The sequence below is a fragment of the Amblyomma americanum genome, chromosome 9 (genome assembly GCF_052857255.1).
Source record: "Amblyomma americanum isolate KBUSLIRL-KWMA chromosome 9, ASM5285725v1, whole genome shotgun sequence".
In the NCBI taxonomy this organism is placed as follows: domain Eukaryota; kingdom Metazoa; phylum Arthropoda; class Arachnida; order Ixodida; family Ixodidae; genus Amblyomma; species Amblyomma americanum.
The window spans coordinates 24,003,931-24,026,854 of NC_135505.1; the positions used below are offsets into that span (position 1 = coordinate 24,003,931).

The 22,924-nt window shown below is 43.5% G+C and overlaps 1 protein-coding gene across 4 annotated transcripts in view; it reads left to right on the top strand.

The window, feature by feature from the left end:
- Window positions 1-1,275: 1,275 nt before the first annotated feature.
- Window positions 1,276-22,924, top strand: part of LOC144103928 (uncharacterized) — a 112,889-nt gene continuing 91,240 nt past the window's right edge. For all 4 annotated transcript variants that reach the window (XM_077636646.1, XM_077636647.1, XM_077636648.1 and 1 more), the window contains exon 1: window positions 1,276-1,421. In XM_077636646.1, coding sequence (XP_077492772.1) covers window positions 1,319-1,421 — 103 coding nt within the window. In that variant the 5' untranslated portion in view covers window positions 1,276-1,318. The remainder of the gene's footprint in view (window positions 1,422-22,924) is intronic.

The window sequence follows — 22,924 nt, forward strand, 5'->3', positions numbered from 1 at the left end:
ATATGTCTTTCTCGCCAAAGCTACTATCGTCTGTAACGTGTCTTTGATAGGTCGCAGATCACACCCGTCTTTTAAAAGCCTGTTAGAAGCCTTTAAGACAGATTGAATCCTGATGCTAAGAGAATTTTTGAAAGCGTTCATTTGGGTCGAAAATCCCTTTTATTTCTTTTATCTATAAAATAGACGCTTTGAAACCTTGAGTTCTACCTTTGCTACGCTGTGAATCCCAGGGAGGCTCTATTAAAGCTCTCGCTTTATTTTTGGAACGTAATCAGGTGTGGCCGAGAGCAAGGTGGGGTGGCAAGATTAATACATTTTCTGAAAACAAAACATTTTCTGGATAGAGACCATTGCCCTGCAGTACACTTTGATGATCACAATGGTGACGAAAGCAGATAAACCGTCCCTGAGACGATCAATCTACTGTGACGCCTGGAGGTGCCTTCTACAGGCGTCTGTGTTTACAAAGCCAGAATCTTCCACATTTGCAGACAGAAAAAAATCAACCCGTATGCCTATGTATCTTTCCGTAATCATATTTTAGTCATCGCAGCCTTTGTACATAAAGCAGACCAGGTGCGCTATCATATTTATATTTTCCAACTGACATTGATACAATACGAGAGCAGGTTGCAAACGGCATTCAGTATTTGTTCAGGCGAAGATCTGCACCTTATCCTGAGCACAAAATAAAAAAAGATAGCTAAAGTAGTTCTCGCAAGTGCAGACGGTGGGTTCCCATTAGTGCCAAGTGCCATCGCCATAAAGAAGCTGCAATCCTGAAAACTGCATAGTAAAGTGAAGGGGATGCTCGTGCTGAAATTTTATGCCTAAAGCGCTGCCTGGGCTGGCAGAAACTAGCGATTCCTTTTGGTAGGTGTTCTTCCGAAGCGCTCTTTCGTGATGAAGAGCTTCAGACGTCACCTGTTTCTATTCGAACACCTCGCCTTCGTTTGTGTAAATGTTCAGTGCTGGACTTGGAGACTGCGCAGATTAGAGTGCATTTAGTTGTTTGCATGAGGCATCGGGACCAGTTGTCTGGATAGGCTTGCCAGAAACAATCCTTCATAGAGATGCTGCGCTTTTTCTGAACGTATATGGCGAGTGTGAACTGACGCTGAACTGATGTAGCTCTTGTAACCCACGTAACGAAGAAAGGAACTCGCGTTGAAAAGGAACATTGACAAATATTGCCGCCTGTCGCTCCATAAAAACACGGAGGAGCTGTGGCTGCTCGTACAATATTTTAGTACCCAAAGATTTTTTTTTTTTTTACAGCCGTTCGTTACCTCAAGGTCTGAAATTCGTGACGATAGCTATGCCGCAGTGGTACATGCCCACAGCCATTCCTTTGGCAATCGTTTGTGTTCTCTCTTCATCACTTCTGGATCCGGCTGGCACCTGTAACACCCGATTGCCCCGTAAGTTCGAGAGCATTTGCTCTTATCCTTCTTCTAACCTCTGACTTTCTGTTCCTATATAAAGTCAACGTAAACATATTCGGGGCAGCGCAAATATGCGGTTTTCCAACGGCCTTTTCCTTTATACCAAGCATTTTGCACTTACGAGCATTTTCTGTCACTAGTTTTTCTCCCCAACAGCAAGTTCTGCTTTAAGAAAAACGAATAGTCCGTTCAAGCAGGACACGCCGCGATGGATCAGTGGTTAGCGTGTTCGGCGACTGAGCAGGAGTTCCCGGGGTTCGAACCGGACCGCGGCGGCTGCGTTTTTATGGAGGCAAAACGTAAAGACACCCATGGGCTGTGCGATGTCAGTGCACGTAAAAAGATCCCTGGGTGGTAAAAATTATGCCGGAGACCTTGACTACGACACCTCTTTTCCTTCTTTGTTCTTTCACTCTCACCTTCCTCCCTTACCTTACGGCGCGGTTTGGGGGTCCACGGAGATATGTGAGACAGTTACTGTTTCATTTCTTTTCCTGAAAACCAATTTCCATTTCTTTCAAGCAGCTAGGTTTCAAGAATTGAATTCATGTGAGCAAAGGAGAAATAAGTAAAAATAAAGACAAGGATGAGTTTTTGAAGTTTGAAGTTTGAAGAGGTTACGTTGAGCTGAGTTTTGTTTTCATTTATTTGAAAGCTGCGATCGCCTAGCCACCTTCTGTAGGAGATTTTAAAACTTTCCTAAAATCATAGAACTCATGATTGTGAGGCGGAATCGCATCTACATAACAATCAGCTCTTTGTGCGCCGTAAAGTACGTAGCATGCCCAAATCATTTCGATCATTGCGAAGTCAAAGTCATTGAAATCGCTTACTAGACTGATATTGTGGAAACATGATTGCCACATATTTTTGAGCAATGTTTTTCTTGTGTCTGTCCTTAGGGAGAATGAGTGGACTGTCTTCTCCGCATTTGTTTCTTCCCTTTACATTAGTATTATGCAGCAACATGGCATGCTATATCTTTTCTTAACATGCGTCGTGTTTCAGCTGCATCAGTGCATAAGTTTTTCTGAGCCGAAATTCTCCTAAAAAGCTTATTCCACATGAATTACAATTTTCAAGTTGCCAGGTGGCTAAAATATCAAGTGTTATGAACCGCGCCCAAAAGAAGCAAGGCAGCAGCCTACCTTATGGTCACTATTGAAATCTCTGTTTTCTCCTGCGTTGTACCGTTCACGTAATCCCAGTTAACGGCAGGTTATCTAGCATTAAAAACTTCACAACCTTACGGGCCATTGCATCTCGACACCTGCATGTAAATGCGTCTAAGTTTTCAACCCAGGTTTCATAACGCAACATTAATTAATGGCGATAGATGCAGTTTCTGAGATGTTTGGCATCTGCTTATCACGGATATCCGCAACAAGCGTCGTCTGTTGGTCGCCAGTAGCGATCATCACGTAAATCGAAGGGGATATTCTGAACATTTAAATTGGAAAAAGATTAGTGTCTTGCAAGATTCTTTCCAGACATGGTGATTATCGTGACCAACTTTTCCTACTCGCTGAAAAATCTCACCTATAAAATGCTTCGTGCGCTCGTACCCACTATTTCCGAAGACCGTGGAAAATCAGTCGGTTGTACCCGACATTCGAAATTCACATAGTAATTTCGAGTGTTCACCTCCACGAGGCACGTGGGGAAGCCATGCAAAGTGCAAGTGTTTGTCCAGATTTACTTGGCTTGGGCCACCAGCTCATCCTGCCCCTTTTCCGACATATAGTGTGCGGATAAAAACCTTTTAGCTGGCGCTACAAATAATCCTCAGTGCGCTGGCTGACACACACAGCACGTAGGCGATGATAGGGTTCGAGTTGGCGCATAAAGCAACGATTCTTCTGGAGCCAGTTCGAGTAGTTCGTTCGTGGGGCGCAGTCCTGGGAGAGGCTCCGTATATCCCGCTGCGCCATTCTGTTTCGAACAGCAGCCTGAAAAGGCTGACAGCTGAGGCCATGCATTTGTCTTAGTGCCGCCGCCGTAATGTTCGAGGATAACCCTCCTAGGAGGGATGCCCAGGCGACGTATGCCGGGCAGGCACAGTTTTACTGCCACCAGTATGCAAAATCAATAAAACAGTAAACGAAGGTCAGCCAGCTTCTGACCTTCACCTTCAAAAACTATGGGCACACCGAAAACATAGATATGCAGTAAAACCTCATTAATTCGAAGTAAGTTAGAATTCGAATTAACCGGGTTTTCAAATTAACCGAGCAGAGCGAAAAAAATGGGACCGAGACCAAAAATTTCGTTGTGGGAACGTGCTACCTGTACCGGACACACTTTGCGATTACCATATACTGCTGTGTAAAAGTGTGCCTTCCAATCTGACACCTCTGCGGGCAAAAAAAAAAAGTTGACTCTAATTACAAGTCGACGCGACCCCGCTCCCCCTCCTTCCCGCATAGTTCCGCCATTGCATTGAGTTTTACGTAGTTTCCCGTGGGAGGAATCACGGCGCGCCCGCCACTCAAAGCAATAAACGCTTAACGGTGCGATCACGAGGATAGCGGTCTGAGGCCAATGAAGAGTGAAAACAATGGCGCTCCATCCCGTCTTCCATGCTCGCTTGCAGCCCGACTGACTATAGAGGCGAACCGAACTGCAAACAGTCCTGTAGTTTCGAATCCCGGCGCGATGGACGCCTCGGAGATTATGGAAAGGTCGCTCTCGCACTATCGATCGTTCATCAGAGGAAGCGACTGCCAGCGCGAACAAACCAGGTAAACGGCGCGCAAATCGAATTTCCTTTAGCGGAACCGATTTGCATACATATCAACGGCTTTTTTGATGCCTGGGGCCCCATGCGTGGTGCCGTAAGTGGACGCTGGCACGGGGCGCCTACTACGCGCCGCTCGTCCAAAACTACCAGAGGCCATGTGGCTGTTTTTCCGAGAAAAGTTGACTTACACGCGAATGTACTGAAAAAAAAATGCGATATGCTGGTAACCTAACCCTCTAACCAAAACCAAAACCAAAATTGCAAAAAAATCTGCGTACCGTAATCCATGGATTTCTCGGGAGGCGTTACGCATGCAGCGAAGGCTCAAAAGGTTAAAAAAGAAATCAAGCAGAAATTCATCATTAAAACCAATTGTGGAAGCAATTTAAGGACCCGCCGCGGTGGCTCAGTGGTTAGGGCGCTCGACTACTGATCCGGAGTTCCCGGGTTCGAACCCGACCGCGGCGGCTGCGTTTTTATGGAGGAAAAACGCAAAGGCGCCCGTGTGCTGTGCGATGTCAGTGCACGTTAAAGATCCCCAGGTGGTCGAAATTATTCCGGAGCCCTCCACTACGGCACCTCTTCTTCCTTTCTCCTTTCACTCCCTCCTTTATCCCTCCCCTTACGGCGCGGTTCAGGTGTCCAACGATATATGAGACAGATACTGCGCCATTTCCATTCCCCAAAAACCAATTATTATTATTAAGCAATTTAAGAGCAACTTAAGCAGAAAATAATTTGCGAAAAAGAAAAGTATTACGGAACGCTCCTGCCTTCGTTCATTAGAACGTCTCCTGAGAGGTTCTGGCGCCAAATCATGCCCAGATCTTCTTCCACAAACGAATTTATAATAGACGGCAAATGTGTGTGTGTAATGAGGCCGTTGTTTGTTCCACGTTCAACAAATTCTTTCAGTCAGTATTCACAGAGGACAACGGTTGTCTGCCCAACTTTTCTACAGCACTCCCTGCCATATCTGATAATGTAATTTCAGAGACTGGTGTTTATAACTTGCTTTTGAACCTTGATGTTAAAAAATCAGCAGGTCCCGATAACATACCAAACGCTTTTTTGAAGCGCTATGCGGAGTGATGCGCAAAATACCTGACAGCAATATTCACCAGATCTTTACATGACGGTTCTTTACCGGATGACTGGAGGACAGCCGCAATTAAACCTCTGCACAAAACTGGAAAAAAAGCACACATCGAGAATTACCGACCTATATCTCTAACGTCGACATCATGTAAAATTTTAGAACATATAATTCTGAAACATATATTAAGTTTCTTGGAAGAGCACAAAGTACTTACCGATTTTCAGAATAGTTTCAGGTGTGGGTTTTCTACAAGTACACAGTTAGTTGAAAGTGTGCATGACTTTGCTCAGTCGATTAATCAGGGAAAGCAAACAGACGCAATATTCATGGATTTCCGCAAAGCATTTGATAAGGTGTCGCATAACAGATTAATTCATAAATTAAGTTATTAACGACTGGATACTTACATGGATTACAGCTTACCTCTCAAACAGGTGCCAATTCGTCACTCTAAACAATATATCTTCTAGCGGTGTCCGGGTTATGTCTGGCGTCCCCCAGGGATCCGTTTTGGGACCACTCTTATTTCTATTTTTATTAATGACATTGTGGCAGATCTTTCTGTCCGCGTGAAGCTGTACGCGGATGACTGTATTTTATATCAAGTGGTGTCTTCAGTTGATGACCAGGTACGTCTAAATAATAACCTAGCGAGAGTGGTTGCATGGTGCAACAAATAGGAGATGTGCAATCATTTTGAAAAAAAAAACCGTTTTTATGAAAATTACACACAAGAAATTACCTCTTCATTTTGTGCACGGTACTAACAACATATCATTATTAGAGGTGACAGAGTATAAATATTTGGGCCTATGGATTACTAACAACCTTTCGTGGTCAAAACACGTAGACGCTGTCGTAGGAAATTCAATGCGGAAACTCTTTTCCTTGAAGCGCTCATTAAAGTCATCCCCAGCTAGTGTTCGTCTATTGGCATACAATTCCCTCATCCGTCCGTTACTAGAATATGCTGTAATCATCTGGGACCCTTTCACGGTAACAAACATCCAGAAATTAGAGCGGATACAGCATAAAGTAGTTAGATTTATTTTAACTCATATGGCCGTGCATCTGTAAGGGAGCTCGTGAGGCGAAGTGGGTTTCCCCCAGTTGTGGAGCGCCATCGTGGTTGTCGATTAAAGTTTTTCTTCGAGCTCATAAAAGGTCCATTATAACGTTAATACTTCTATTTATTTTGCTTACTCCTCAGGTTATAACACGAGACAAATGCATGCACTAACAATAACCCCTTTGAACGCACGAAATAACTGCTTTAAATATTCTTTTTTTCCGAGGACAATTACTGAATTGAATAAACTTAATAGCGAGACTGTTAATCATAATTCTTTATTGATGTTTGAAAAGTGCCAGCAAATGTTATGAAGGAGTGCTTATATGCTTGTATTTTGTTTTTCCCCACCCTGCTATGATCTGTACTAGATCGCAGTATCTGTAAATAAATAAAAATAAAATAAACACGTAGCTCAAAGAAACGGCACAGGCCGCCGTTGAAGTCGTGGGCACGGAGCTGCCGAGCAAGAAGGGTCGCATCGCAGGACAAGCGCAGGCGCGCATTCCGGCGGTCCGCAAGCCATACCATAGACTGGTTCTTGCGCTGGAGGCAAACGGGGGTTACGGCGCTTTGCTTATCAAGCGTTGCTCTGCGGTACCACCTGACGGCTCCGAGGGGCCGTCGCTTCACCGGTTTGCGGCGAAATTGAAATCACGGATTCCCACGTAGCGTAGAGGGCTGGTGCAGGCAGCCACTCCGAATTTTCCGATCAAATTTGCATTAGAAATCACGAGACTGCATAAATTCTTCGAATTGTCCGGGATTTCGAGTTGACCAAGTTCGAATTATTGAGGTTCTACTGTATAGGCCACTCGGCACTACGACGAAAGATAGCGGTCGACTGAGTGACGGCTCAAGCCCGCCGTCATGAAAAGCAACTGGTGGACTGACATTCGTTAGGCTAGGGCAACCTAAAAGGAATGAAAAATAATGAGCTCCTGCCTGCACCACTAACGTACAACAGGCTTGATCCAATCAAAGATAAATGAAAAGGCCCGGAGGAAATTATATAATTTGACCACCCGTAAGTGGGGAAAATGGAAGCCACCTGTTGCAGTTGCTTGGCCGCCGCAAAAAAGAAAAAAAAGGCTCCTTGGGGTACTTTCAGCGGCATTGCAAAGCATTTTTTTTTTATTTCGCCGACTTACTGTAAAGACATAATTTGGGTTCGCTGCATACTAAATAAAGTTCAAAGTTCGAAAGTTGAAAGTTTATTTTTGAAACACGATTCAAGTTTCGAGGGAAGCCAGAGAAAAGCTGCGAAAACAGCTTGATGGATCCCGACTTCCTCTTTACAGAATAGCATTGGCGGCAACAAAAGTACGCAGGTAGAGGGAAAAGAGAGAAGAAAAAAGTATTGAAATAAGTGACTATGGTGGACTGTGAAAAACATAATGCACCTGCACGTGTTATGCACATACTACAAAAGTAACACCCAAGAGGACCACGGGGGAGGAGGGAATCAAACAGTGAAAAAGGACACGAGTTGGCAAAGTGGCATATCAGGAAGAAACTAGAGTGCGAATATTTGGCGAAGTCTTTCAGAAACATTTCATGCAGAACAAGACCTTGACGGCAGTACAGTTCATTAACATATACTGCATCACTTGTCGGCCATAATTGATACGATTTTTTTTTTACATGTCAAGGCTTTGCTCTGCGGACATCATACACCGTTCTGTTTTGTGCTAACCCAGCGACTCTGATCAGGGTGTCATCGTATTTCATTATTGCAAGTTTATATTTATGGCACAGCCTATAGCTATACATAGATTTTATTGATATAATGCTGTGTGTGTGGATAAGACTTACTGTGTGGAAAAGAATATGAAACTTTACAAGCAATGCGTATGACCCTTTTCTGTAAAGCAGTAAGTTTATTAATATTTTCAGCTGTTGTTGTTGCTCATACGAGACATCCGTAGTAAAGTATAGACGAGAACAAGCAATTTTGAAGTAGCATGTTAAGGGACATAGGAAAATTAAAGCACTGACGACGCATGATTCCAACTGTTCAAGAAACTACTGGGAACAAATGCGCTACAAGCGACACAAAAAGGACACATACACACGGCACAAGCGCAAACTAACAACTGTTTATTCCATACGGAAGGTGCGTTTATATACGCAGCGTCAGTTTTTGAAAGAAGCAACCATCCCATCATCAAACACATGACCATCACCACGACACAGCATCTGCACTTATCATGTCAATCTCAGTTTTTGTAAGTGCAGTAGAAGGAGTGCTTACACAGGTTCCATTTTCCGCCTTCTCGATTAAAACTGAGATTGACATGATAAGTGCAGATGCTGTGTCGTGGTGATGGTCATGTGTTTGATGATGGGATGGTTGCTTCTTTCAAAAACTGACGCTGCGTATATAAACGCACCTTCCGTATGGAATAAACAGTTGTTAGTTTGCGCTTGTGCCGTGTGTATGTGTCCTTTTTGTGTCGCTTGTAGCGCATTTGTTCCCAGTATGATCAACCAACTAGCCCCTGTAATAGCTTTGCTGTTCAAGAAAGCTTATTAATAAAGTAAATGATATGGTCATTTAACGACATATCGTCTGTAAAGCATACACCATGCGTTTCATAACTTCACACAAATTCTATTCTAGTATTGTCGAGTTCAGTCAGGGAAAACTGAGTGTTTATGGCGGGGGTGCAATACCGCTGCTTTAGTTTTATTAATGTTAATTTGCAAATAGTGCTTTATAGCTCAACAGTTAATTTCATTTAAAGTTTTATTCGCTCGCTTTTGCAAGATCAGTGCTTAAAGTACCTGGGAAAAACACACTGGTGTTATATGTGTAAATTATTAACTTAGGATCACTATCGACTCGAACAATATGATTAACATAAAGAACGAAAAGAATGGGGCCCAAAACACTCCCCTGAGGAACTCCAGAAACTGCGGGTTTATCCTGAGAACATTAACCAGCAATACTTACAAACTTGGACCTATATCACAGATATGACGAAATTGGCAACAAGGTTTTACCTGTGATAACATAACGATCCAATTTTATAAGCAATACAGTATGATTAGCAAGGTCAAAGGCTTTTGAGAAATCTAAAAACGATCCGAGTGCCATGTGTTTCAACTCAAAGTTTTGCAGTGTGAACTCTTTCTTAGCAAGGCGAGCTAATTCTGTAAATTAGCTTTTACGGAAACCGTACTGGGCAGTAGTGGCAAGGTTATACCGTTCAGCGAAACAGGACCGTCAATTCAGAATAACTTTTTCCGGGCTTTTAGAAAAAACTGGTCAGATTGATATGGGGCAGTAACTTCCTATTTCACTTTTGCTTCCTTTCTTATACACTACCACAACTTTCGCTTTTTGCATGAGATGTGGGAGAATTCCGCACAGCAAAGACACATTAAATATGTGAGAAAGACAGGGCGCAAGAATATCGATGACCACCTTTACAGTGTGTATCTGTGAACCTAACGCATCTGTAGCTTCACTGTTTTTAGTGATAAAAATGTCGTTACGATTTCATTTGTGGTAACCGACTCTAGAATATTGTTTCACGATTTCGGGCACCCAAAGACGAGAAATTAGCTTCGTTATTGGACGTGTTAGCAAAAGAAAGTAAATATTTATTGAAAGCATCTGCTAGCTCTGCCCCCTTCAGTTCTATCCCGTCTTGAACAATTTCTGTTTCTAGTTCTGGAGAGTTTCCGAAGATAGAATTTAACAACTTCCAGACATTTTCAAATCGACAATAGGCTTAATTAAAGACATTAAAAACAAATTCCTTTTTTAGCAGCGCGAAGGGGTTTAGTGGCAAAGATCCTGAATTTTGTGAACTTTTTCAACGGTTCAGGATGCCTGCTTTGTATGAACCGTTTGTAAGTTTGTCTCGTACATTCATTAACCGCAGTATATCTTTGTTAATTCAAGGCTTCCTACCTTTCTTTGACTGCATAGATTTTTTTTCAGGGAAAAAGAAGTGTAATATATATCAGTGAATTTTTCAAAAAATTTGCTCTGCACTTCATCAGGATTGCTTTGCTCAAAAACATCTTCCCAGCTAACAGCAGATAAGCGCATCTTGAACTCAGTGTGTGGTCATTCATAAGTCGATAAAATGATGTTTGTTAAAGTTGTTGGAAATAGACAGTCAAACTGCCTGGTAAGAATATTGGCAAATGGTCCCTTATAGTACAAGCAATGACACCTGACTAAGTTTCCCGGTTTAAAGTTAATTATGAAGAGATCTAAGAGTGTTCCAGACTCCGAAGAGACCGTGTGGGTTACACAATAACAGTTTCACATGAATGAAAATTTAGTAAAACCTTGAAATCTACTGTTGTGTTATTGATGGCATGCATGTCAGCATTGAAATTACCTTTTAAAATTAACTGATACTGGTTCACTTTAATGAATTAATGAATCAAGAAATAGAAAGAAATCGTACGATCTACTCGCAGGTGGACGATAGCATACACAAAATATCCGCGTGCCACACTTTACGGTTAGCACTTCACAAGAAGCTGTTGTACAACAAAATCCGATGACCGTTTCTAATTCCATAGCATCTAAAACTAACATAGAAACACCTCCTCCCCGCCTAACACAACGGCTTATATAGGAACACTTTTATGTGGGAATAACATATACATCATCTTCGCAGGTAAACCATGTTTCAGAAAACATGTAACACTGAAACTACTTTCGACTTCGCTAAAAAAATGGTCAAGTCTGACATTAAGATGGATGCAAGTGCAGTACTGCGATTTGTCATGTTTAACATACGTGCTGAGGTCGGAAAGATCGATTCGAACAGTGAAAGAAGACATGGAAGGAAAAATAATGCTCCTCATTCACGCACATTATTTATTTCACAATTTATCCAGATCTGCTGCCCACCGAACAAGGATCGCAGGATCGTGTTCTTTTTTTCCGACAGACACTTTTTCATTGCGGTGTCAGGAGAAACGATAATCATTGAGAGCTGTTCAAGTCTTTGCACAGCGTACCAGGTCCCGGTTTTGACGCGTCATGTTTTCGACGATAGATACGTCCAAGTTTTCATCTATTAAAACAGCTCGCTTTTGAAACCACATTTCTTGGGTAGAACGTGGTGAAAAGAGGAAAATGATCCTGGGTACCTTTCCTGCTTTACACGGAAGTCTGTGCACAATATAGACCTCGTTTGATGGAGTTCTGGCAGGTTCACGGATTTTGAAACATCATTTATCTTTTCCATAAGGTTCACATCATTTGTGACTGGGATGCCATGAACCTCAAGGTTCAGTTTTTTATTACTTCATTCAAGTTCTTGCATGGCCATTTGCAGTGATTGCATTTCACTAGCATCGATGTTGGTCTCAAGTACACTGACACGTTTCCTCAAGCTGCGAATTTACTTATCATGCTTGGCTTGTCGCTCAAGTATGTTGTATTTTTGTACATTAGCTTACTTGACTGCTTCACTTCATTTACCTGCATGGACAGGCCGGCAAGAGCATCAAGCCTTTGACAAATATCAGCCAAACTGGTGGCAGGCTCAGGTTGCATGGTGGCACTTTCAGATATCTGATTTTGGTTAGCGACAGTCTAGGATTCTACAACTCTTGCGACATTTTTCGCCTTTAGACTTATAGGTTCACTCTTCTGGAGCGATCAGCAAGATAGTACGTGCATTTACATTCGGCGTACTTTATGAAGCGACCTCCGCTCGGTAGATACTCCTCGCAGGACGGGCATGTCTCGGCATGATGACCGCTAATGTAACTTGTGCACATTCACGTTTAGAAGCAAAACAAAACTTTGCCCGTAGAATCGGAAATTCGTGCATGGTAAAACCAAAACAAAGAACACAGGAGTAGCAGGCAACACGGCAGAAGTGGCGGCGGTAAGAGACTCAATGCCAAGCAACAAAGTTTTCCTTTCACCAACCTGGGAGGCGGAAAAATAAAGAGCAGATAAGGTAGGCGTCCTTTCACCACCGTCGCTGCCGCTTGTGTGACAGGAAAGGAAATCATTTGAGCTGTTTTCATGCAGGAACCGGATAAGGATCCTGCTCTAATTATTGTCGGTAAGCTATTTGGAGAAATCCTCCTCCCTTGTCGCCGTTAATCCCACTTGCTGTAAAATTGGTGTCCTTGAAGCCGTTGTCGCTGCACTAGTCCACAGGAGGTGGGGAACATCTACCTCTGCATCCAGTTTGGAACAACTCGGGCAAGTGGCGGATCCTGCGTCTTCTTCAGAGCCTCATCGGCACGTGACGGACGGGGTAAGGGTCACCCCGCCCTTATCCTGCTAAGGGATACCTCCTCGAACCTGGTTAGCTTATGAGGAAGGGGTAAAGTGTACGGGGGAATGAGGGCACGTGTACCTCTTCTTAAAGAGGATACTGAGGTGAAGAGAGCGTAGCGGGCATGAAAAGGGAGCCTGGTGGGGGGTGCATTGGCGTTTGGAAGTTGTTGTGTGTAAGATTGTCTACTTTTCTCTGCTCAGCGTTCTAATCATCATCTTGTGTCCTGTATATCTGGATGTGTATGTTTTCTTACTGAGTGCGTGGATCTCCTGCGTTGTCACTTTTTTAAGTTCTTTTATGCCGGCTAAAATGTCTGTATAGATACGGGCCGCTGTTATATACTCTATTTTATTTATGACCTCCATAGCATCGCGGATTGCGTAAAGTTCCATCACAAGCGGATCCGGATGGCCTGATACGTATTCATGATGTACAGTCGTGGACAAAAGTTCGCAGGATGCAGATTCGCGGGGAAAAAAATTATTTCTGCGTTGTCTCGCTTGCCAGTCAGATGGTCTTATTCTAGCAGATGAAGCACGCCTGTCTCGTCACTTTAGGCATTTCGTTCACCTGTTATGCGTAACTGTGCCGTATTAATTTTTTTTCAGCGAACACACATCCCGAAAACTTTTGTCCATGACTCTACATTTAGCTCTTTGTGTGTCGGGCTAGTGGCTGCTGTTTTACTGCCCGTTTCTCTAATCGACGCATCCGTATATGCAATACACATTACCGGGAATACATCAACTAGAGTTCGAGTTCTCGGCTTCTCTTTACTACAAAGTTTAGTCGTCTTTGAAGGAGGGTCAGCCATTATAGGTGTTTGCACTGTCACCGCATTGTACAACGATGGTATAGGCACGACATACTTTTCCTTCAGATTTCGTGTTGCCGCTCGCTGTTCAATTATTTCTGTCAGTGCATTCAAATGTGCAAATTCCTGCAGAATTGTGATGGGTGTAAGTTTTGGTAAGGCCATGAAGGTGTGCAATGCGTTCTTCTTTATTGTATTTAACTACGCTCATTGTCGCGTCGTCAGTCGTTGGAATTGGGCCGGGTAGAGTATCCTCGACTGGAGCACCAATTGTACAAGACGTCATTCCATCTGCGTTCGGGCTCCTCCTCCCCTAGACGAAATGCGTTTGATCAAGTTCAAGGAAGTCGCTGTTGCTTTTTCATCCTATGGAGCCATTGTGTTCATTTGCCAGATTTATGTATGCCTAGGCCAAGGACTCTCAACTCATCCACCTTTTGTAATGACTGATTTCCAATCTTCAGCGTGACCCTTTTAGTGGCGAATTGCTTTTTTCCCTTCTTGTTTGTAACAGGAATGTAGATGGACTTTCGCGGTGACTGTTCCAACCCTGCAGCATGGACATAATCATCTAGCGTATTTGAGGCCTCTTGCAGATAAAAATTCTGTGCCTCAAGCTGTTTATAAGTAGACCAAATCGTGGCCTCGTGTGCGTAAATAATGAACTGCACCTCTTGTATTTCAGCTAATTTCCACGCCTATGGTATGAGTGCGATGTTTAACAGGAAATGTGCTAAAAGTGAACCTTGTGTCACGCCTTTATTTGAGGTGTAATTAACGATTTGTTTTCCTTTTACCCTTTCAGAAAACGTTCTGTCCTTCAGCAAATTGTACGCTGCTTTTATGACCAGTAGGGGAATGCTGTTAGAATTTGTCGAACATGTGATTTTCGTTCATTTTCCAACCAGCATGGTAGGCGCGCGGCAGTCATCTTTTCATAGACCTTGCAAATTGTAGGCGTTAACGAGATAGGCCGTAAAGATTGTAGGATTGTGGGAGGTTTCCGAGCCTTGGGTATTGGGACCACCAATAAGTTTTTCCAGTGGGGTGGAATTTCTCCTTGCCATACCTCATTTATTACGTCCAGCGGGCTGTCACCTGCGTCTCGTTCCAAGTTATTGAAGACTTTATAAGGAACATGATCATGTCCAGGCACAGTTTTGCCACTCACTTCTTCTACAGCAGCCAATAGCTGTAGTTTGGTAAATAGTGATCTTACACCGTTTTATGAACTGCGTCATTTGCCGGTGGACGAGCCGGATACTCTGCATGACTCGGGAAGGAAAGGACCGAAGACTTATATGAAAACTCCTCCGGCATGAGCTGTAAGACAAGCCTAATAGTCTCCGCATGATCTTTGGTCTGCCTCTCTGTTTCTCCGCCGCGGAAAGTCCTCCAGAAGGCCCTGTTGGGCGCTCCTGAGACCAAACGACTACACCCGTCGTGCCACCTCTTATGAGCCAGCTGCTTTTCATAACGGCGCGCCTGCGCCGTCACTCGGTTCACCTCCGTTTTTCTTTGCACGTATTCGGGATGCCGAGCAGCCTGTATATTCGCCTGTTTTCGGCGTGCCCAAAGTTGTCGAAGGTGAAGGCCAGGAGATGGCTTATCGTGGTTCACTGTGGTGGTTCGACAGCGCAACAGCACACACAGACCTAGTAGGAGACGAGACACACAAATCAGCGCTGAACTTACAACTGGTTTTTTATTGGGAACTATCACTAGGTGTCTTCTTGACATTGCGCATGTGCGCTATTTTTTCGTGACTGTATATATGACGTGCTTCTTCCCAATAAAAAAACAGTTGTAAGTTCAGCGCTGATTTGTGTGTCTCGTCTCCTACTTGGTCTGTGTGTGCTGTTGCGCTGTCGAACCACCACTATGCATCACCAACTAGTCCAATCTGCAGTTCTTCTTGGTTCACTGTCGTTGCAATGGTATGATCCTTGAGAACAGTTTGAAGGGTGAGCACAAGAACATTGGGGCTAACTGCATGAGTTCTTGCACCCTTCCGTACGCCATCCCAACATGTAACATAAATTTTTCTTCAAATTTTCTTCATTTGTTCCAAATTGAAACCTCTGCTTATGGGTGCATGGTCACTAACCCACGCATCTAATGCTGGCTGCAATTGTTGTGCAACGGGGCCCTTCCACCTCGTCAGATCTGGTAAGCACGTTTGTGCAGCAGGCAGTGTTGCGACCGCTGGGCGATTTAGCAGTGTAAAATTCATTTCTGTGAAGGCAGTCTGAACTTGATCACCCCTTTTGGAACCATAATCATATCCCTAAGCAGTGTGTGGAGCGCTATAATGTCCACCTATTAGCATCGGGGCTCCAGGTTATGACTGACGGATATGTTTAACCCATCCAAGATGAATTACTGTGTTTCTGGGAAGAGCGTACATGAAAGCTAGTATCAGGGGCGTTTTGTTTCGGCGCGCGAGTACCGCAACTATATCCTCCTGAGCGTTTTGCACCACTTGTTCAAGTCAAATGGCATTTGGGGAACGTTGGCACTAATATAGACGGCAGCTTTTCCTGGCGTTTCCGTCTCTGCCCTTGCTCTTTTATCATGGATGGGAAGGCACTGTTCCTATAGATGTATCATGTGATGGGACACAACCGGTTATGTTCCTGTAACAACAACGCTGGTGAATGCAGCTTGCTGTATAATAATTTTGTCTTAATTTATCTAACCTTATTAAAGAGCCATCTGCAGTTTCATTGTTTAATCTCTTGCCGATATTTTCATCTATTTTTATCCATGATGTATATTGATCTGCATCAGTTGTGTCAGTTGCGTAAGAGTGTATAGTACCGCCTCCCATATTGGTGTTCTATCGGCAGGTTTACAGTTCGGAACATCCACTGACCTTGCTGCCTTACGGACTGCAGGCATATCTTTCTGTTTTTCTTAGCTTTTCTGGCGCCGTTTGGCTATACACGCTTTCTTCTTGTGCAGGTGTGCAATTTGTGCTGCCAGCACTGCAATTTCCTTGTCTGTTGTATCCTGCTGGCGAATACAATCCTCAAGTTCCGAAAAATCATCGGCAGTAATTAAGTGCCGATGTCCTGAGTTTTGCGCGTCGCCCTGTCTTCAGCGCTGAAGCAAAGGATGTCCTGTTCTGTGGATCCTCCGTGACAGGCTCTTCTTCTTCAGTCGCATAATCAAACCGCTTTTTCAACAGAGCAACAAATCTGTTCTTAATCACTAGCGGTGCACATTGTTTCCGTTGCCCTCTCCTTGCTAACTCGAGCTTTCGCTTTTTCTCGGACACTGAGAGGAAGTGATGCCGTGATCACTAGATTTGCGTAAGCCACATTTGAATTTCGCTTCACTCGATCCTGTCGTGCAGTCTGGTTGAACTCCGCATGTACAAAATGGTCTAGGTTTGTACGTTTTGGGACGCACTATGCAGCCGTTGTAGTAAAATTTATCTGAAAGAGCCCCTGGTCGCTGTAATGTGACCAGAAAAGTTCCCCTGTTCCCCATACGACGTGCGGCCAACACTGTATGTGTTCCCGATATGAGGTTTCTTGCCACTGTTTCCAGGGAATAATGGAGGTCTAGGCCATCGATGACACATCGCTGAGTGTTTGGACGTGATGCTAAGTAAATGTGTACTGGAAGATAATCCTCGGACGTGAATGGAATCTATACTGTTGTGCACGTATTGCGTGCATCCTCAAGTGTGGCTAAATGCACTGTGGCACTGTTAGGCGCCCGGTGGCTTGTCAATTTCCGGGAACCTGTGGTACCAAATGCTGCGTCTATCACTCTGCGTCTATCACAGTTTTGGTGGGTATCTTTGTAATATCAAACTGTAATGTTGGTCTGATGTGCGCTCTGAATAAATGCTGCAAAGATGGCGTTGAACATGCAGAGATTGACTTACTAGGGGCAGCCCTTAGCTTCTTTGCCGCTTGTCCGTTGTCTGGCGTACCCGGTAGTTTGACCGGCCGGGGTGTTCTTGACGGGGTGTCAGGGGTGACTTCTTGTTGCACCTCCATAGCATGCAGTGCATCTCTGGGTTCGGGTAGCTGCCCGAGCGCTGTACTCGTATTCGAACTGACGTCCACGCTGTTCTGCGGCCAGGTGCTCGCTGCAGGTATTGGCTTGTTACCGAAACTGGCGGCGGTCACTTAAACACCCAGTTTGGTACTTGTCGTTGTAATTGCAGAGGTCGCAGCGACGGCCCGAAAGCCCACTGGCGTCCACATGCTTGACACCTCATCTGCGGTGAGGATCAGCATAGCACCAGTAGGCCTATAGCAGCCAAGCAACACGTCTTCTTAAAGCGGTTAAAGTTGAAAGATCATGCCTGAAGGATACAGCTCACCCTGCAGCTCAATCTGAAGAAGTTTGCAGACCAGGCAGTAGTCCTTTTTTCCGAACTATACGCTGTCATCGGAGCAGCCTTCAGCACAAGACGGCGATAAGGTCACCATTTACCACATTGGGGGTATTGGATCCTATTGAAGAAGCAAAAGAACAACGCCAGGACATAATAGCGCTTCATACGAAGTCTTTAAAACTTAGAACGAAAAACTATTGATTCCGGTTTTTGGCGTTAAATGAGACATCGCAATCGCGGAAATTCCACTAGACTGGAAGCACTCGGTCGTGGTCCCGATACCAAAGGCTGGAAAACCTCTCATCAGCATACATCTCATAAACGCCGAAAATTTGTAAAATTTATGAGAAGTTGTTTGCGCGTGCTTATAATAGTGACCAGGAATTTTAGCAAACATTACATATTCGCTTCCGGTAAACTCTAGGCACGAAAATGGGGTTGCTACACTGGCTTAAGATTAAGGTCAAACACTTGTCGCCTCATAGCCATCTTGTACTCATGTCGGTGGCTACAGACGTGCTGAAGGTATATGATAACGTGTCGCGCGCCAAGATCCTTTTGAATACAGAAGATATGGGCATTCCAGTGTAGCAGGGGGGGGGGGGTGCATAAAGTTAGGTGGACGGATAAAATTAAGAAGTTTGCGAGGATACGATGGCAGCAGCTGGCAAAGGACAGGGTTAATTGGAGAGACAAGGAAGAGTCTTTTGCCCTGCAGTGGGAATAGTCAGGCTGATGATGGTGAGGTGGACGGGCATTCCCTTACAGATTATGAAAGTTGACCACAGAGTGCTTAGAGACCGGATATTCTCTATCCGCCTCAATTCACACATCTGTAATTACATCCTTTGCCCGTACAGTTTCGAGGCTGATTAATTTTCTTCTCTAGAAATGATTCCCCAAAAAATGTTGGTGCGTATGAGTAGCGCCATTTTTTGGGCTAACCTGAGCTGTTTATGCTAATTGCTGTTGCAGCCGCTAGATGGCACTACATGTAGAAAAATACGTCAACGACGAGGATACGGGGTAGTGGAAGTTAACAGGGAAGTGTACAAGGTCAGGCCCCCACCCTTTTGCACAGGATTGCATTCACTACGGTGGTGCCACATGCAAGAGGGTGGGTTGCAGGATAGGTCGCCAGGCAACAGCTTTTTTTGGGGGGACCCAGAGCTCTGAGGGAATCAGTGTAGATAAGGAAAAACCAAGATCAAAGGGACGATGGAACCATAGGAAAAGAAATAGACACAAGCGCCAGGGCCAAGTTAATTCAGATATAGGTTTTATTAACATGCAAGGCAGGAATAGACTGAAATTGGAGGAAATAGAAGAACAGTTAAGGCAAAAGGAAGTAATGGTATATGGTTTAGTGGAAACACATCTTAGAGACAGAACAACCACCCTGTTACCTAGACTACGAATGGGAATGTTGCAATAGAACAGAGGGCAACAGAAAGGGGGGTGGAATTGGGGCATTCATTCATAAAAGTATGAGTTTTCAAAAGGTTAAACTGGGATGCAAGGAGCATTTATGGCTAAAAGGAACAGTGGCAGGGGAGCAAACACTCCTTGGCTTTGTATACCTGTGGACAAGAGCTAATGCCAAAGAGGAAAACAGAAAAATGTTAGAATTTATTGCAAGAGACATTGATGAACTAGGAGGACTGGGCGAGATAATTATATTAGGCGACATGAACGCACATATAGAAGACCTGGATGGGCACACAGATTCGACAGGAAGCAGGCTGCAGGATATGTGTGAAAGGCATGATTTAGTTGTATGCAACAGTACAGAGAAGTGTGAAGGGCTCATAACATAGGAGGCAGGAAGTCTGCACTCGTCGATAGATTATGCACTAATGTCACAGAGGATGCATAATATATTAGGGGTAATGAGCGTAGATGAACATGGTTCCAGAAATCTAGGTAGTGAGCACAAGCGTATCAAGTTGAGTTTCAGAAGAGAAACCAATGTAGGACTGAAGCGAGATAAACAATCAGAGGGGAATTTTTACTCAGAAAAGCAATTGGAAGCAGCAGCCAAACAAACTGAGAAAGAAATTTTAGAGGATAATGAAACATTAACTCGATTACTTGAGCTAGAGCTAGCTAAGCTACGGGTAAAGCCAAAAGGGAAAAGACGCGAACGCAAGAGTTGGTGAGACGAGGAGGTCAAGAGGGCGATAGAGCAACGTCAGGAAGCGTCCAGGGAACACAGATATTCCAAGAGGGGGGAACCAGAAGTTGGAGTAGACAGAAAATGGGATACCTTCATAAATTGTAGAAGGGAAGCATCCTATTTGATTAACGAGAAAATTAGAAGAAATGGTGCCCAATGAATGTCAAAAGTAAATAAAAAGGATAGAAAATCAGCTTAAAAATTCTGGAAACATCTAAACGCAGTAAGACTAGGCTAGAGAAAAAGTTTATTCTTACAGATAAGGGTATACGACTAGAAGTGGATGAGGCGATGAAACACATAAGAACAAGGATGGCAGAATAATTTAAAGAAAGAAATGTTGCAAATAATTTATCGAAGGAGGATAGACCGGTTACTGCAATTGCTTCACTTGAGCAAAGAGAGTGGGAAAGGGCCGAGAAGAAGGTTCCTAGTGGCACGTCAACAGGTCCAGACGGTATTCCGATTGTGTTAATAAAGAAGCTAGGACCATAATCCAAGCAAACATTAATACAGGTGGTGAATAAAATGATAGTGGATGGGAAAGTCCCCGATAAGTGGCGATTAAGTAGGATCAACATGATATATAAGGGAAAGGGGAGAAAGCGCTGACGTGAGTAACTTCCGTCCCATAATGGTGACATCCGTGGTTTACAGGGTGGTGATGCAGATTATAAAGGATAGATTGCAGGCTTGGGTCGAGAACGAGGGGGTGCTAGGGGAGCTACAAAATGTGTTCCAGAAACAAATAAGGTTGGAGGACAATCTGTTTTCATTGATGCAGTGTATAGAGATTGCTGAAAAGGGAGACAGGCCCCAATGGCTAGCATTTCTGGATATTAAGGGAGCGTACGACAACGTTATTCAAGAGTATTTGTGGGACATGCTGGGCACGTTGGATGTGGAAGATGGAGAAATTAATCTTTTAAAAGATACATATAAAGATACCAGAGTGCTTACAAAATGGGAAAAAAAATGTATCAGGGCCTGTAGAGATACAGCGGGGGCTTAGGAAAGGATGTCCGTGTCGCCTTTGTTGTTCATGATGTACCTGCAAGGGTTGGAGACCAAGCTAGAGAGGAGCGGCCTAGGTTTCAACCTTTCTTTTTCAAGCAAGGAGAATGGATTAAACAGTAATTAGCGGGACTGATATACGCGGATGATATAGTGCTAATGGCTGACAACAAGGAAGATTTGCAGAAGTTGATAGACAAATGTGGCACAGAGGGAACTAGATAAGGTTTCAAGTTTAGTAAGGAAAAATCTGCAGTCACGATATTTATTTTATTTATTTATTTAACAATACTGTTAACCCTCAAGCGAGGGTCCTTACAGGGAGGGTATGAAAACTTTGTAGAAAATAGAATTATTCACAATCACTAAATACATCAGCAGAAGACAGTACATTCGTTCAAGCATCAAATAGCACTTTCAAGCAGATGGTCATCCAGAGATCGCTCAAATTCATGCAGATCATTCTGTTCTACAACACTCATTCACAAGTCATTCCACATTTCAATTACATAGGGGAAGAAGGAATTTCTGAAAGCTTCACTATGGGCGTAGTACGGCTGAATTATCCGACTATGATTTGTTCTAGAACTCCGTTTGTATGTTTCCTTTTGAATGTTTACCTGTTTTTGGAGCATCTGGAATATTAGCTTTAGGCGATTTTTTTCTCTACGTATTTCTAATGAATCCAGGCTACAGGAAGAAAGCATATCTGTAACTGAGTCTGTCCTTCGATATCGGCAGCAAATAAAGCGTACTGCGTACCTCTGAACTCTTTCTAATTGTTTCTTTAAATAATTCTGTTTAGGACTCCATACTACTGACGCATACTCAAGGATTGGCCTCACAAAAGCTTTATATGCAATTAGTCTTACATCTCGTGTAGCATTCTCCAATTTTTTTCTCAAAAAACATAACCTCTGGTGTGCTTTAGAGCACACCTCTTCTATATGTGTGCCCCAATTTAAATTTTGTGTTATTGCCATTCCTAGATACTTAAACTGAGTTACGTTTACCAAACACTTGTCACCAATGAAATATGGGAACGAAAGAACAGATTTCTTCGTTGTAATGTGCATGTATACGTTGATTTCGAATAATTTATTTCCATGTTCTATTTTTTGCACCATTCGCTTAATACCTGTAAAGAGTTGTTAATTCTAAGCTGGTCTTCCGTGTTTCTAACTGTGGAATAAATTAAACAGTCATCTGCGAATAGCTTCAGTCGTACATTTGGTTCCATGACAGCAGAGATATCATTAATATACACCAAAAATAACAACAGTCCCAGAACAGAACCCTGTAGAACTCCTGAAAGAACTGCTAGTGAGGCGGACAAATGACCATCCATTTGGCCACCTGGTTACGATTTCCTAAGTACGCTTTAATCCATTTTACAATATTCATATTAATTCCAGCTCTTTCCAGTTTAAAAACTAATTTATTGTGTGGCACCTTATCAAAAGTTTTGGCAAAATCTACAGCGATTATGTCAATTTCCTGCTTCGCATCAATCGTCATTGCAAAATCGTGAATTGTCTCTACAAGTTGTGTAGTGGTGGAAAGGCCTGCTCGGAATCCGTGTTGGTGAGGGTAAAGTAAACAGCTTGTTTCTAGGTAATGAAAGATATGCTTCGCTATAATATGTTCCATAAGTTTACAAGAAATCGATGTAAGAGATATTGGGCGGTAGTTATTTACAAGAGTTCGGTTGCCTCCTTTAAACACCGGAATTACTAGTGCATTGCGCCAATCTTGTGGTACACAATGGGTGTGCAAGGATTTTGAAAAATAAGTTTAAGGTATCGTGAGGCCCACTCGGCATATCTTCGGAGAAACTGGGTTGGTATGTTGTCTGGTCCATTGGGTGGCGAGCATAGAATACACAGGAGTTCGCTAAGAGTAGTGGATGAGTACAAGTATCTTGGGGTGTGGATA